The sequence below is a fragment of the Biomphalaria glabrata genome, chromosome 6 (genome assembly GCF_947242115.1).
Source record: "Biomphalaria glabrata chromosome 6, xgBioGlab47.1, whole genome shotgun sequence".
Classification (NCBI taxonomy): domain Eukaryota; kingdom Metazoa; phylum Mollusca; class Gastropoda; family Planorbidae; genus Biomphalaria; species Biomphalaria glabrata.
Genome location: NC_074716.1, coordinates 25,956,310 through 25,970,482, shown reverse-complemented (window position 1 = coordinate 25,970,482; position 14,173 = coordinate 25,956,310). Strand labels below are relative to the sequence as shown.

The 14,173-nt window shown below is 38.2% G+C and overlaps 2 protein-coding genes across 5 annotated transcripts in view; one reads left to right on the top strand and one right to left on the bottom strand.

The window, feature by feature from the left end:
- LOC106079137 (relaxin receptor 1-like) overlaps positions 1–14,173 on the bottom strand; it is a 327,070-nt gene that overhangs the window by 229,209 nt on the left and 83,688 nt on the right. The gene's annotated exons all lie outside the window — the stretch shown is intronic.
- Positions 7,020–13,382, top strand: LOC129926849 (mucin-2-like). The gene is made up of 2 exons (XM_056033310.1): positions 7,020–7,238; positions 11,481–13,382. Exons 1-2 carry the CDS (start codon positions 7,020–7,022, stop codon positions 13,380–13,382), a joined length of 2,121 nt encoding a protein of 706 aa, XP_055889285.1.

Below are 14,173 nucleotides of genomic sequence, written 5' to 3'. Positions count from 1 at the left end.
TAAGACGGACGTGAGCTGTGGTTTGTCTAGACTATAGAAGGACTTAAGAGACTTTATATTTAATCACCATGTACAATTACATTTAGAACTAACAGAACTCTAAAGCAACTCTTCAGATTAGTAGTATTTATATGATCGTTCATTTTCGTAATTACAAAAATATTCCCAAAATGACTTATGAAATTATTTAACCGAGCGAGGCTCGACCACCTCATATTAATTATAATACGAGTTCTAGTCTAGATATAGGCTACGAGTTCTAGTCTAGATATAGGCTACGAGTTCTAGTCTAGATATAGGCTACGAGTTCTAGTCTAGATATAGGCTACGAGTTCTAGTCTAGATATAGGCTACGAGTTCTAGTCTAGATATAGGCTACGAGTTCTAGTCTAGATATAGGCTACGAGTTCTAGTCTAGATATAGGCTACGAGTTCTAGTCTAGATATAGGCTACGAGTTCTAGTCTAGATATAGGCTACGAGTTCTAGTCTAGATATAGGCTACGAGTTCTAGTCTAGATATAGGCTACGAGTTCTAGTCTAGATATAGGCTACGAGTTCTAGTCTAGATATAGGCTACGAGTTCTAGTCTAGATATAGGCTACGAGTTCTAGTCTAGATATAGGCTACGAGTTCTAGTCTAGATATAGGCTACGAGTTCTAGTCTAGATATAGGCTACGAGTTCTAGTCTAGATATAGGCTACGAGTTCTAGTCTAGATATAGTGGATTCTATATCAAGATTCTATATCTATTTCTAGATCTAGACTTATATATAGACTTAGACATAGATATAGACTTAGATCTAACTCTAGATCTAGACTTAGAGACTTAGATCTATTTCTAGATCTAGGCTTAGATCGAGTTCTAGACCTAGACTTAGATCTTGAATCTAGATTTAGATCTAAAACTAGGTCTAGATCTAACTAGATCTATGTCTAATTTGTATGACAAATGACAATGGAGATATTTACTTTTATTTGCGAGGGGAAAGTCTTGTTGTCATATGTACATAATTGTACATAATTCATTACAATGTAAAATGTTATTAATTTTGTACGCTAAATACAAATGTGTTTCTGGAGATGCTGTGGCTGGAAGTCCCGTGTTCGAATCCTGGTGAAGACTCTAGGTAGACCACTTCGGGGGTCGATTTCAAGTTTGTGTTTCCCCCAAACTGTCTTTGTCACCTAGTAGTTCCTCCCAGCTTACATATTGACAGACAGGATGTGAGAAAATATACATTTGAAAATGCTCGCCTTTTTTTTGGTCAAGTCACAGCACAAAGTTACAGTTCTTTTATTCAATTATTTGTTCACAAAATGCAATTATAACTTTCTATGTTGCAATATTAATCAGTTGATTTATTTTTCTTTTGGGATTGATTGTGTTCCTAAAATGAAAAAGAAAAAACTTTTTACAAAGCTATTATGCCAACACTGGCCAATTTTCTTGACATGCTAAATCTCTCGTTTAGACTGCAACCCATGCTCGGCTATAATTGAGTCCAATCTTTTCTTTCAATTAAACAATTAACTTTGATCTAATGTTGTGAGTTGACAATTAAGTGCGTTTTGAATAAGAATCTTTCAAGAGGATGAAAAGAGGATAAAGTTGGCTTCATACAGAAAGATGAAACTGATTGGAATTAAAAGCAACAATTTTTATTAACCTTGAAAAAAGGAAGTTGTTTCTCTTGGAAATCTTTTAATAACAATTAACTTCCTGACGTCATTAAGCTAGGTCAGTGATGTCCAACCTTCTTTCGACTTGAGATCGTACATTTTTCCCATACGCGGAATTTATGCAAGGTGGTTTTTATTAAGCATTTTGGGTAGAAAATAGGCCATATCCGGCGCAGCGTGAACTGTAGTTTAAGCACCACTGAGATCACGGAAATTAAAGAAAAACAACTGATGTGCTATTTACGATCAATATGTTTCCATAAATCTAGATATAGAGAGATGAACATCGAGACTTTTGGATTATTATTATTATTGTATTACACCTTTCGGAAGTTTCTTCCTATTTGTAGATCATTACATCCTTGCACAAAAGCTGGGGATGGCGGCTAGCAGGATTTAAGCACCGCACCGTAGCACGTGACCATCGAACGACATTCCGGAGAGCACACCACATATGACATAACCAGGTGGACATCTATTGTCACTGTGACATTTCTCTTGACTTTATTATGAGGCCGGAATTCTTACGTCTGTAATCACATTCTTTGAAGTCTTGATCTAACTCTTTTGTTCTCCGCATTGACGATACCATCGTTGATTGGAACCCATTAAATTAAATTAATGTTTGATTTTATAAACGTTACTTTATCTTAGAAAGCGCATGCATCCCCCTTCTATACCAAATAAAACATTCTCTGATAACAAACAAAAAGGTTATTGAAGCTTAATCCTAACGGGGGAGTGAAATACTACTGAGCAAAATAAGGAATCCCATTGAAACGTGGAAAATAATTATGGAGAGAAAGAGCTAATACTTTTACTTAGCGTGTGGCAAAGCAAACACGAGTCACAGTAGCTGGTGGAAACAAACATTTCGAAATGTGGTGTCAACAAGGTCCATCTACTTGATTTCCCGCCATCACTTTCAGCTCATAGGTACTTCCGGTGCCTGTGTCCTTTCTTGTCCAGACGTGCCACAAAGAGTAATTGCATTTCTAGTAGTTCTGGTTGTTGATAATAGTTGATATCTCATGTCTCAAATGATGCGACACTGAGTTGGTCAGAATTCTTTGGCTAGTCTTAGATTATGTGTTGTCCAACTTTCGTCGCTGTAGGGCAAAAATATTTTTATAATGTCTCGGGCTAAAGGATTCAGCGATAAATCTAATGTGGGCTGCTACTTTAAAGGACATGATATCATTACGCCATGGGTTGGATATGGTCTGCGGACAGAAGTTCGGGCACTAGAGTATGTGAGTTTATTCAACATGAAATCTTAATAACTATAGGACTGGTCTGGTTTGTATTTTGAACATATCTACGGGTAGTTACAAACAGGATGCAGCTCAAGACTTTTTCTACTATCCCTAACCCAGAAGACATGCGGTTCAAACACCACTGCTGATTTTTTTACAACTTCACGCCTTTTGGTTTCTCTGTTGATCTGTAAAGTAGAGTTAATCTGGTTTCTCTGTTGATCTGTAAAGTAGAGTTAGTCTGGTTTCTCTGTTGATCTGTAAATTAGAGTTAGTCTGGTTTCACTGTTGATCTGTAAAATAGAGTTAGTCTGGTTTCTCTGTTGATCTGTAAAATATAGTCTTGTTTATAATGTTATCTTCAATTCTATTGTATTTTACTCTCTCTCTCTCTCTCTTTCGCGACTTTTTGTGCCTGAAAGATCAATTGCTTTAAACAGGAAGTTATTTCTAAAATGCCATTATTTTCACGTTATTTCTCATTTCATTCTGACCACAAAATAAATGTCAACTTCCTGGTTTGCAGACTTTGATAAACTTCAAGTACACACATGATGAATGTGGAGTAGGGCAAGTCAAGTACACACATGATGAATGTGGAGTAGGGCAAGTCACACACATAATGAATACGGAGTAGGGCAAGTCATGTACACACATGATCAATGTGGAGTAGGGCAAGTCAAGTACACACATGATCAATGTGGAGTAGGGCAAGTCAAGTACACACATGATGAATGTGGAGTAGGGCAGGTCAAGTACACACATGATGAATGTGGAGTAGGGCAGGTCAAGTACACACATGATGAATGTGGAGTAGGGCAGGTCAAGTACACACATGATGAATGTGGAGTAGGGCAAGTCAAGTACACACATGATGAATGTGGAGTAGGGCAAGTCAAGTACACACATGATGAATGTGGAGTAGGGCAGGTCAAGTACACACATGATGAATGTGGAGTAGGGCAAGTCACACACATGATGAATACGGAGTAGGGCAAGTCATGTACACACATGATGAATGTGGAGTAGGGCAAGTCAAGTACACACATGATCAATGTGGAGTAGGGCAAGTCAAGTACACACATGATGAATGTGGAGTAGGGCAGGTCAAGTACACACATGATGAATGTGGAGTAGGGCAGTTCAAGTACACACATGATGAATGTGGAGTACGGCAGATCAAGTGCACACATCATGAATGTGGAGTAGGGCAGGTCACACACATGATGAATATGGAGTAGGGCAAGTCAAGTACACACATGATGAATGTGGAGTAGGGCAGGTCACACACATGATGAATATGGAGTAGGGCAAGTCAAGTACACACATGATGAATGTGGAGTAGGGCAGGCCAAGTACACACATGATGAATGTGGAGTAGGGCAGGTCAAGTACACACATGATGAATGTGGAGTAGGGCAAGTCAAGTACACACATGATGAATGTGGAGTAGGGCAGGTCAAGTACACACATGATGAATGTGGAATAGGGCAAGTCACACACATGATGAATATGGAGTAGGGCAAGTCAAGTACACATATGATGAATGTGGAGTAGGGCAGGTCAAGTACACACATGATGAATGTGGAGTAGGGCAAGTCAAGTACACACATGATGAATGTGGAGTAGGGCAGGTCAAGTACACACATGATGAATGTGGAGTAGGGCAAGTCACACACATGATGAATATGGAGTAGGGCAAGTCAAGTACACACATGATGAATGTGGAGTAGGGCAAGTCAAGTACACACATGATGAATGTGGAGTAGGGCAAGTCAAGTACACACATGATGAATGTGGAGTAGTGCAAGTCACACACATGATGAATATGGAGTAGGGCAAGTCAAGTACACACATGATGAATGTGGAGTAGGGCAGGTCAAGTACACACATGATGAATGTGGAGTAGGACAAGTCACACACATGATGAATATGGAGTAGGCAAGTCAAGTACACACATGATGAATGTGGAGTAGGGCAAGTCAAGTACACACATGATGAATGTGGAGTAGGGCAAGTCAAGTACACACATGATGAATGTGGAGTAGGGCAAGTCACACACATGATGAATATGGAGTAGGGTAAGTCAAGTGCACACATGATGAATGTGGAGTAGGGCAGGTCAAGTACACACATGATGAATGTCGAGTAGGGCAGGTCAAGTACACACATGATGAATGTCGAGTAGGGCAGGTCAAGTACACAAATACTGAATTTGGAGTAGGGCAGGTCAAGTACACAAATGATGAATTTGGAGTAGGGCAAGTCAAGTACACGCATGATGAATGTGGAGTAGGGCATGTCAAGTACACACATGATGAATGTGGAGTAGGGCAGGTCAAGTACACACATGATGAATGTGGAGTAGGGCAGGTCAAATACACACATGATGAATGTGGAGTAGGGCAGGTCAAGTACACACATGATGAATGTGGAGTAGGGCAGGTCAAATACACACATGATGAATGTGGAGTAGGGCAAGTCAAATACACACATGATGAATGTGGAGTAGGGCAAGTCAAATACACACATGGTGAATGTGGAGTAGAGCAGGTCAAGTACACACATGATGAATGTGGAGTAGGGCAAGTCAAGTACACACATAACGAATGTGGAATAGGGCAAGTCAAGTACACACATGATGAATGATTTTGATTTTCAACTTCTCTTTCTCTCTACCTCTCTCAAGCTTGCCCCTATCTCTATCTACCTCTATCAAGCTTGCCTCTATCTCTATCTACCTCTCTCAAGCTTGCCCCTATCTCTATCTACCTCTCTCAAGCTTGCCCCTATCTCTATCTACCTCTCTCAAGCTTGCCTCTATCTCTATCTACCTCTCTCAAGCTTGCCCGTATCTCTATCAACCTCTCTCAAGCTTGTCTCTATCTCTCTCTACCTCTGTCAAGCTTGCCCCTATCTCTATCTACCTCTCTCAAGCTTGCCCCTATCTCTATCTACCTCTATCAAGCTTGCCCCTATCTCTCTATTGACCATAACTCTCTGTACCTCTCAATCTCTGCTTGCTCTAACTTATCTAATATTATGTATGCTTATATTCGGCTCGCTGTGTATTCTTTGCTGTGACAGTGCCTTCCCCCCTCGATTTACGTTTTAAGTAGATTTTAGAACATTTACCCAAATCTCTGTTGAAATATAAATAGATAGTGCTGACATTGACAATAAATTTTCTTATTCTTTAATATATCTGGAGTGCTGCAGAAGCCCCCAAATAGAAATTGCGTGTTTTAATAATACAAAATGTTTTTTTTATATTGTGTGTAGGCATGCAAATAAAAAGAAAATAAATAATTTTTCTTTATATCTTATCAACTTTTTGTGAAACAAAATTTTGTGGGGCTATTTTTAGCTAGAATGATTAAAAAAAAATAGTTAATTTTCATGTCAAGATTTCTTGAAAACTACTAAAGCTAGTTGATTATTCAATACTAGTAAAAGATTGTGAAAAAAAAAAGTTACAGCTCTAAACATGATTGTGGCCCATTATTTCAAGTTTTTATTGGGGGCTGGCATAGAAAAAAATTAATTACTCTAAAAGTTTTCAACCTTTTGTAATTATTCTGCTTCACTTTCATACGTGTATATACAACATTAGTTGTGCCAAATTTCAAGGCAAAATATTTATAAATAACATTTTTATCACGCCATTTCTGAACAAAAAAAATATGAAAATGGTTAATAGGAGAAAACAGCCAAAAATGACAACCTCTGTGATAAAAACTAAGTTAGTATACAAAATATAAAAAAACATTTAAAATACTTTGAATTTGGACAAGTTGTATACACTAAATTATTCAGAAATGAATGCTGTATAATATTTAGTTATTAAAAAATCGATAATTTTGAACCACAGGGAGTTTTAAGCTGTCCTTAAATAGTGGGCACTGTCACACTTATTTCACACCACATTGTCACACTTATTTCACACCACATCGTCACACTTATTTCACACCACATCGTCACACTTATTTCACACCACATTGTCACACTTATGTCACACCACATTGTCACACTTATTTCACACCACATTGTCACACTTATTTCACACCACATTTTGGATGAATGCCTAGTCGTGTGGTATCAGCTCTGGACTATCGTTTGGTAGTCTCTCAATGCTCCAGAGTTCGAACTCTGCCAGCAGCCATCCCCCGTCCTCCTGTGGGAGGTGTCGGCTGGGACATCCTCAACTCTGAAGGAACATACGACACATGCAAAACATTTGAGAAACTAACAGTTAATCCCAGTAACCTGATCTTTGTTGACACTTTTGAGTTTGAAGGAGTAACATAGAATGAGAAAAGGGGAAATGTGAAAAAAAAAACATTTCAAAAAAATGAAAAGATGAAGATCGGAAGAAAGTTTTAGACAGAACTAGACTCAAGAAACAATGACAAGGAAGATGGTTGCCAACAAAATAATAACAAGTAAAATATAAAAAAATATTTTTTTTAAAACAAAACTTATCTAAAAAGGAGAATCGCAAAATTAATGTCATAAATCTCAATATTGTATGAATAATCTCCCTTTTTATAAATAAAAAAATACTGCTAATTGATTAACTTATTGGTTAAATTGTTTAATGTTGTTTAACAACAAGAATAACTCCACATATACAGCCAAATCTCTCAATAAGTATAATTTCACTTTTTTCACAAACAAATAATCATTTATCAATAATTGATTCACTATATGTTAATGTTTTGATTGATTTACGTTCCGTCCAGTACACCAAATAGAATGTGTCCAGTTTCAACGTAATCAACTTATTGGAGATTTGTGAGCGGAAGTCTTCAGACCAGTAAGACTAGTGATAGGACCATAACAAACTTAAACGTATTTTCATTTTTAACTAGAAAAATAAAAAATACATCTGCATTTTCTTTGTTAAGAGTAATTGTATTAATTAGTTTGGATCAGTCATGTGATTAAATTTGTAATAAATCTAGACAATAAGAAAAATCACTGCAATTAGAAATATTTTTATCATTTGTTTCTGTATAACACTATTTCATGCTTTTAGCTTTCTCAATGCACTATGATCTTATCACTTTTTTGGACCAGATGGGGAAAAAAGGGCGAGTATCTGTGTCAATGTGACAGTAATTGCTTTTAAATGATTTATTTATTTAAACGTAGTAGGACTTAAATTCAAACTTATGGGTTAGAGCCCTTCTAATCTCACGAAGTACTTATGAAAATAAGTTTTATAGTTATTTGTTGTTAGTTTGAAACTTTTAAGCGGCGACTTAATTCTATGCACAAAGTTTAAAAGGGTCTAATTCAACTTATAGCACACATCTGATAAGTACAAAACAACGGAAACATGTAATGGTATAATTTCCAATAACAAATTCACTAATTATTCTTTTATGTTTTTGTCAGGTAAAAGAAATAGTTGTGCAAAATTTAAACTTGGTCAGAGATTGAGTGTGGGAGAAATAACAAGTACAAACTTTTCACCAAACAGACAGAGTGATATAGGCTTTATAACAACTACAGAATAAACCTAGTACAAGTCAGGGCAAGTTATTTTTTAATACAAATGCCAAACAGTGGACAAGGTTTCTAATAGCTTCGTACTTTTGCTGTCATACTAAACCTAGAACGACTAACTTATCTCCAGCCAATTTTACTCTAGTAGAAGGACTAGCTTTTCAGCAGCCAATAGTACTCTAGTAGAAGAGCTAGCTTGTCACCAGCCAATAGTACTCCGTCACTCTTTGAGGACTGATACCCCTTCAAATCAACACAATCTAAATTTAGCGAGCCTCGTATTCACACGCAGTGGCATTTAATCGTATTTCCTGTTCCGGCTTGTTCACAAATTCTGTCTTTAAATACGTTGGTGATTTGCCCTTCGGATTTCTAGACCGTTTTACATTAGATTAAAGTCTTTTGGCTACAAAAACATTGTTTTCATGAAGGTTTTAAGGTCGCATTCATTGATTGTAGTTAAGGACAGCAATGTTTTTTTTTTAAAAGAGAGAGAGAGAGAGAGACAGAGAGAGAGACGCCTTATTGTAAAAGCCAAAGCTTTAGCGTATTATTTTTATTGTAAAGTTTTCTTAGAGAATTATGACATTTAGTTTGCTATATATTTTATATCTGGCTTATTTGTAGCGGTTAGTATCTGAATGGTTTAGAGTAGTCTAGACTCTAGATTAATTAAACATAAATTTACATATAAAAATGTAATATAGATAGTTGACAGACAGTTAGAAAAATATATATACAGTCAGAGAGCGAGAGATAGGTAGACAGACAAACAGACTGACGGACGGACAGACGGATGGATGGATGGATAGATAGATAGATAGATAGATAGATAGACAGACAGACAGACAGACAGACAGACAGACAGATAGATAGATAGATAGATAGATAGATAGATAGATAGATAGATAGATAGATAGATAGATAGATAGATAGATAGATAGATAGATAGATAGATAGATAGATAGATAGATGGATGGATGGATGGATGGATGGATGGATGGACGGACGGACGGACGGACGGACGGACGGACAGAAAGATAGATAGATAGATAGATAGATAGATAGATAGATAGATAGATAGATAGATAGATAGATAGATAGATAGATAGATAGATAGATAGATAGATAGAAATTCAAAATGAAGATTTGTTAAAAAAAAAAACACAAAGAATGTGTAGTGAAAGGAAGCCTGAACACAAGACACACAGCAGCAGTAACAGAAACACAAGGCAGGTAAACATTGAAATATTCTCAGTAAATGGGAAATGTGAAACTCTCAGAGAAAGGGAAGTAATTTGATGGCAAGTAAAGAAAAAAAAGAGAAGAGAAAAAAAAATGGAAAGAAATTTAGAAAAACAAAAAAACCTGCATCCCACGCTGAATAGAACAATGTATACTCTTAGTATCCATCCTATATGTCCACAAGAAGGCGTAGAGCTGAGAAATGGAAGAGGTCTAAATGAGCTACTTCGAATGTTGACCTTAAGGTTTTTAAATCTATGTTAAAGCAAATCTTAGAAAAATCTTTTCTCATTAAGACTAAGATTTCATTTTTACTTTTTTTTTTATTTTGCATAGAAACAGCAAAAGGTTGATGTTTCTTAAGAAATAGAGAACTGGCCGGTCACTAAACACAGTAGGAAGAAGTGGAAAGAAGAAAACAGGCCTGCTAGTTGCTTTGCAATTCATAATTTGTCAATTTGTTTCTATTAATAAAGTTCGAAACCTAATAGGAATGGGAACAAAGTCAATCCTCCTTGAACGCACATCCGGATAATTTTTTGTTATTTTATAGTGATGTAAAGTGTTGTTTTTTTTTCAGTATGTATGCAAGTAAAGTTCCCCTTTCAGACCTTGTGGTCTATAGGGCAGATGATGTAAAGGTCATCTGTTTCTCTGGCCTACGGTTAACGAGTGTGTCATGTTACCAGAACAACGACCAACTGCCTTTACTTTTCCCCAATGTTAGGGACCCATTAGAGCTGGATGCACTCAGAGGCGCCCAAAGATCCCGATATTAAAAATTTTCACCAGGATTCGAGCCCGGGACTCCCGGTTTGGAAGCCAAGTGCTTTAGCGCTCAGCCACTGCGCCTCAAAGTATACAAAGCTACTAACTAACAAGTTACATATCACCTCAATGGTAAATTAGAGTTCTAAAAATTTTGTTATAATTGTATTGAATAGTTTATTCTAAATTTATAGAAGTCAAATAGTCATTTCAGGGCCTTGTCATTTCTAAGTGTAGAAGATGTAAAGATCATATGTTTCTATGCCAAAAGTTTAACGATCAAGTGCCCTTAAATTCTACAACGAATATCAGAGTAATAGTATTAGAGAGGACTCTGGAGCAACCTAAAAATTCCGAAATTCAAAGCTCCATGATTCAAACCTAAGCCTTCGATTCAGAAGCCAAGTTGATCACTCAACTTTACGCCCCCCTTTACATATGAGCCTATTAGATTTGTATTGTTTCTGTGTTCGCGAACACCTTATCACTTGGTACGGATCCAACCGAGACCACTCGTTAGAGAAGGCCTCAACACTGACTTGCAACGTCACAACCTGTGGGCAGTGGAGATCAATAGCTCGTTGTCGTACAGACCTATGACGTGGCAACAGGCTATTGGTCTAAACGGCCCAGAGGTTGCGGGTCAGTGTTCAGGCCTACTGTGACGACTAGTCTCCATCCAACTCGACATTTTTTCTATTGAACTTTGACCTCTTTAGCTTCGCGGGCCACATACATTTCCAGCACGTATGTCATCGGCCTGGGCCACATAAAGGCAAAGACCAAACCTCACACACCTCAAAGACCAAACCTCATACACTCAAACCTCATACACCTCAAAGACCAAACCTCATACACTCAAACCCCATACACCTCAAAGAACAAACCTCATACACCACAAAGACCAAACCTCATACACTCAAACCTCATACACCTCAAAGACCAAACCTCATACACTCAAACCTCATACTCCTCAAAGACCAAACCTCATACACTCAAACCTTATGCACCTCAAAGACCAAACCTCATACACCTCAAAGAACAAACCTTATACACTCAAACCTCATACACCTCAAAGACCAAACCTCATACACCTCAAAGAACAAACCTCATACACCTCAAAGACCAAACCTCATACACTCAAACCTCATACACCTCAAAGACCAAACCTCATACACCTCAAAGACCAAACCTCATACACCTCAAAGAACAAACCTCATACACCTCAAAGAACAAACCTCATACACCTCAAAGACCGAACCTCATACACTCAAACCTCATACACCTCAAAGACCAAACCTCATACACTCAAACCTAATACACCTCAAAGAACAAATCTCATACACCTCAAAGACCAAACCTCAAAGACCAAACCTCATACACCTCAAGGACCAAACCTCATACACCTCAAAGACCAAACCTCATACACCTCAAAGACCAAACCTCATACACTCAAACCTCATACACCTCAAAGACCAAACCTCATACACTCAAACCTCATACACCTCAAAGACCAAACCTCATACACTCAAACCTAATACACCTCAAAGAACAAATCTCATACACCTCAAAGACCAAACCTCAAAGACCAAACCTCATACACCTCAAGGACCAAACCTCATACACCTCAAAGACCAAACCTCATACACCTCAAAGACCAAACCTCATACACTCAAACCTCATACACCTCATAGACCAAACCTCATACACTCAAACCTCATACACCTCAAAGACCAAACCTCATACACTCAAACCTCATACACCTCAAAGACCAAACCTCATACACTCAAACCTAATACACCTCAAAGAACAAATCTCATACACCACAAAGACCAAGCCTCATACACCTCAAAGACGAAACCTCATACACCTCAAAGACCAAACCTCATACACCTCAAAGACCAAACCTCATACACCTCAAAGACCAAACCTCATACACCTCAAAGACCAAACCTCATACACGTCAAAGAACAAATCTCATACACCACAAAGACCAAGCCTCATACACCTCAAAGACCAAACCTCATACACCTCAAAGAACAAACCTCACACACCTCAAAGAACAAACCTCACACACTTAATCACACACCTCAAAGACCAAACCTCATACACCTCAAAGACCAAACCTCATACACCTCAAAGAACAAACCTCACACACCTAAAAGACCAAACCTCATACACCTCAAAGAACAAACCTCACACACCTCAAAGACCAAACCTCATACAACTCAAAGAACAAACCTCACACACCTCAAAGAACAAATCTCTCACACCTCATCACACACCTCAAAGACCAAACCTCATACACCTCAAAGACCAAACCTCATACACCTCAAAGAACAAACCTCACACACCTCAAAGATCAAACCTCATACACCTCAAAGAACAAACCTCACACACCTTAAAGACCAAACCTCACACACCTCATCACACACCTCAAAGACCAAACCTCATACACCTCAAAGACCAAACCTCACACACCTCAAAGACCAAACCTCATACACCTCAAAGAACAAACCTCAAACACCTCAAAGACCAAACCTCATACACCTCAAAGACCAAACCTCATACACCTCAAAGAACAAACCTCACACACCTCAAAGACCAAACCTCATACACCTCAAAGAACAAACCTCACACACCTTAAAGACCAAACCTCACACACCTCATCACACACCTCAAAGACCAAACCTCACACACCTCAAAGACCAAACCTCATACACCTCAAAGAGCAAACCTCAAACACCTCAAAGAACAAACCTCATACACCTCAAAGACCAAACCTCATACACCTCAAAGAACAAACCTCACACTCCTCAAAGACCAAACTTCAAACACCTAAAAGAACAAACTTCAGACACCTTAAAGACCAAACCTCATACACCTCAAAGAACAAACCTCACACACATCAAAGACTAAACCTCATACACCTCAAAGAACAAACCTCACACACCTTAAAGACCAAACATCACACACCTCATCACACACCTCAAAGACCACACCTCATACACCTCAAAGACCAAACCTCACACACCTCAAAGACCAAATCTCATACACCTCAAAAAAATAAATCTCACACACCTCAAAGCACACACCTCATCACACACCTCAAAGACCAACCTTCATACACCTCAAAGATCAAACCTCATACACCTCAAAGAACAAACCTTACACACCTCAAAGCACACACCTCATCACACACCTCAAAGACCAACCTTCATACACCTCAAAGACCATCCTTCATACACCTCAAAGACCAAGCCTCACACACCTCAAAGACCAAACCTCACACACCTTATAGACCAAACTTCATACACCTCAAAGACCAACCTTCATACACCTCAAAGACCAAGCCTCACACACCTCAAAGACCAAACCTCACACACCTCAAAGATCAAACCTCATACACCTCAAAGAACAAACCTCACACACATCAAAGACCAAACCTCATATACCTCAAAGAACAAGCCTCACACACCTTAAAGACCAAACCTCACACACCTCAAAGACCAAACCTCATACACCTCAAAGAACAAACCTTACACACCTCAAAGACCAAACTTCATACACCTCAAAGAACAAACCTCAGACACCTTAAAGACCAAACCTCATACACCTCAAAGAACAAGCCTCACACACCTTATAGACCAAACTTCACACACCTCATCACACACCTCAAAGACCAAACCTCATACACCTCAAAGACCAAA

Bases quoted from the DNA above. Each gene is read 5' to 3' on its own strand.
- LOC129926849 (XM_056033310.1), top strand. From the start codon at position 7,020: ATGCCTAGTCGTGTGGTATCAGCTCTGGACTATCGTTTGGTAGTCTCT. The intron at 7,239-11,480 runs GTAACATAGAAT...TGCACCTCAAAG, and splicing joins ACACTTTTGAGTTTGAAGGA to ACCAAACCTCATACACCTCA.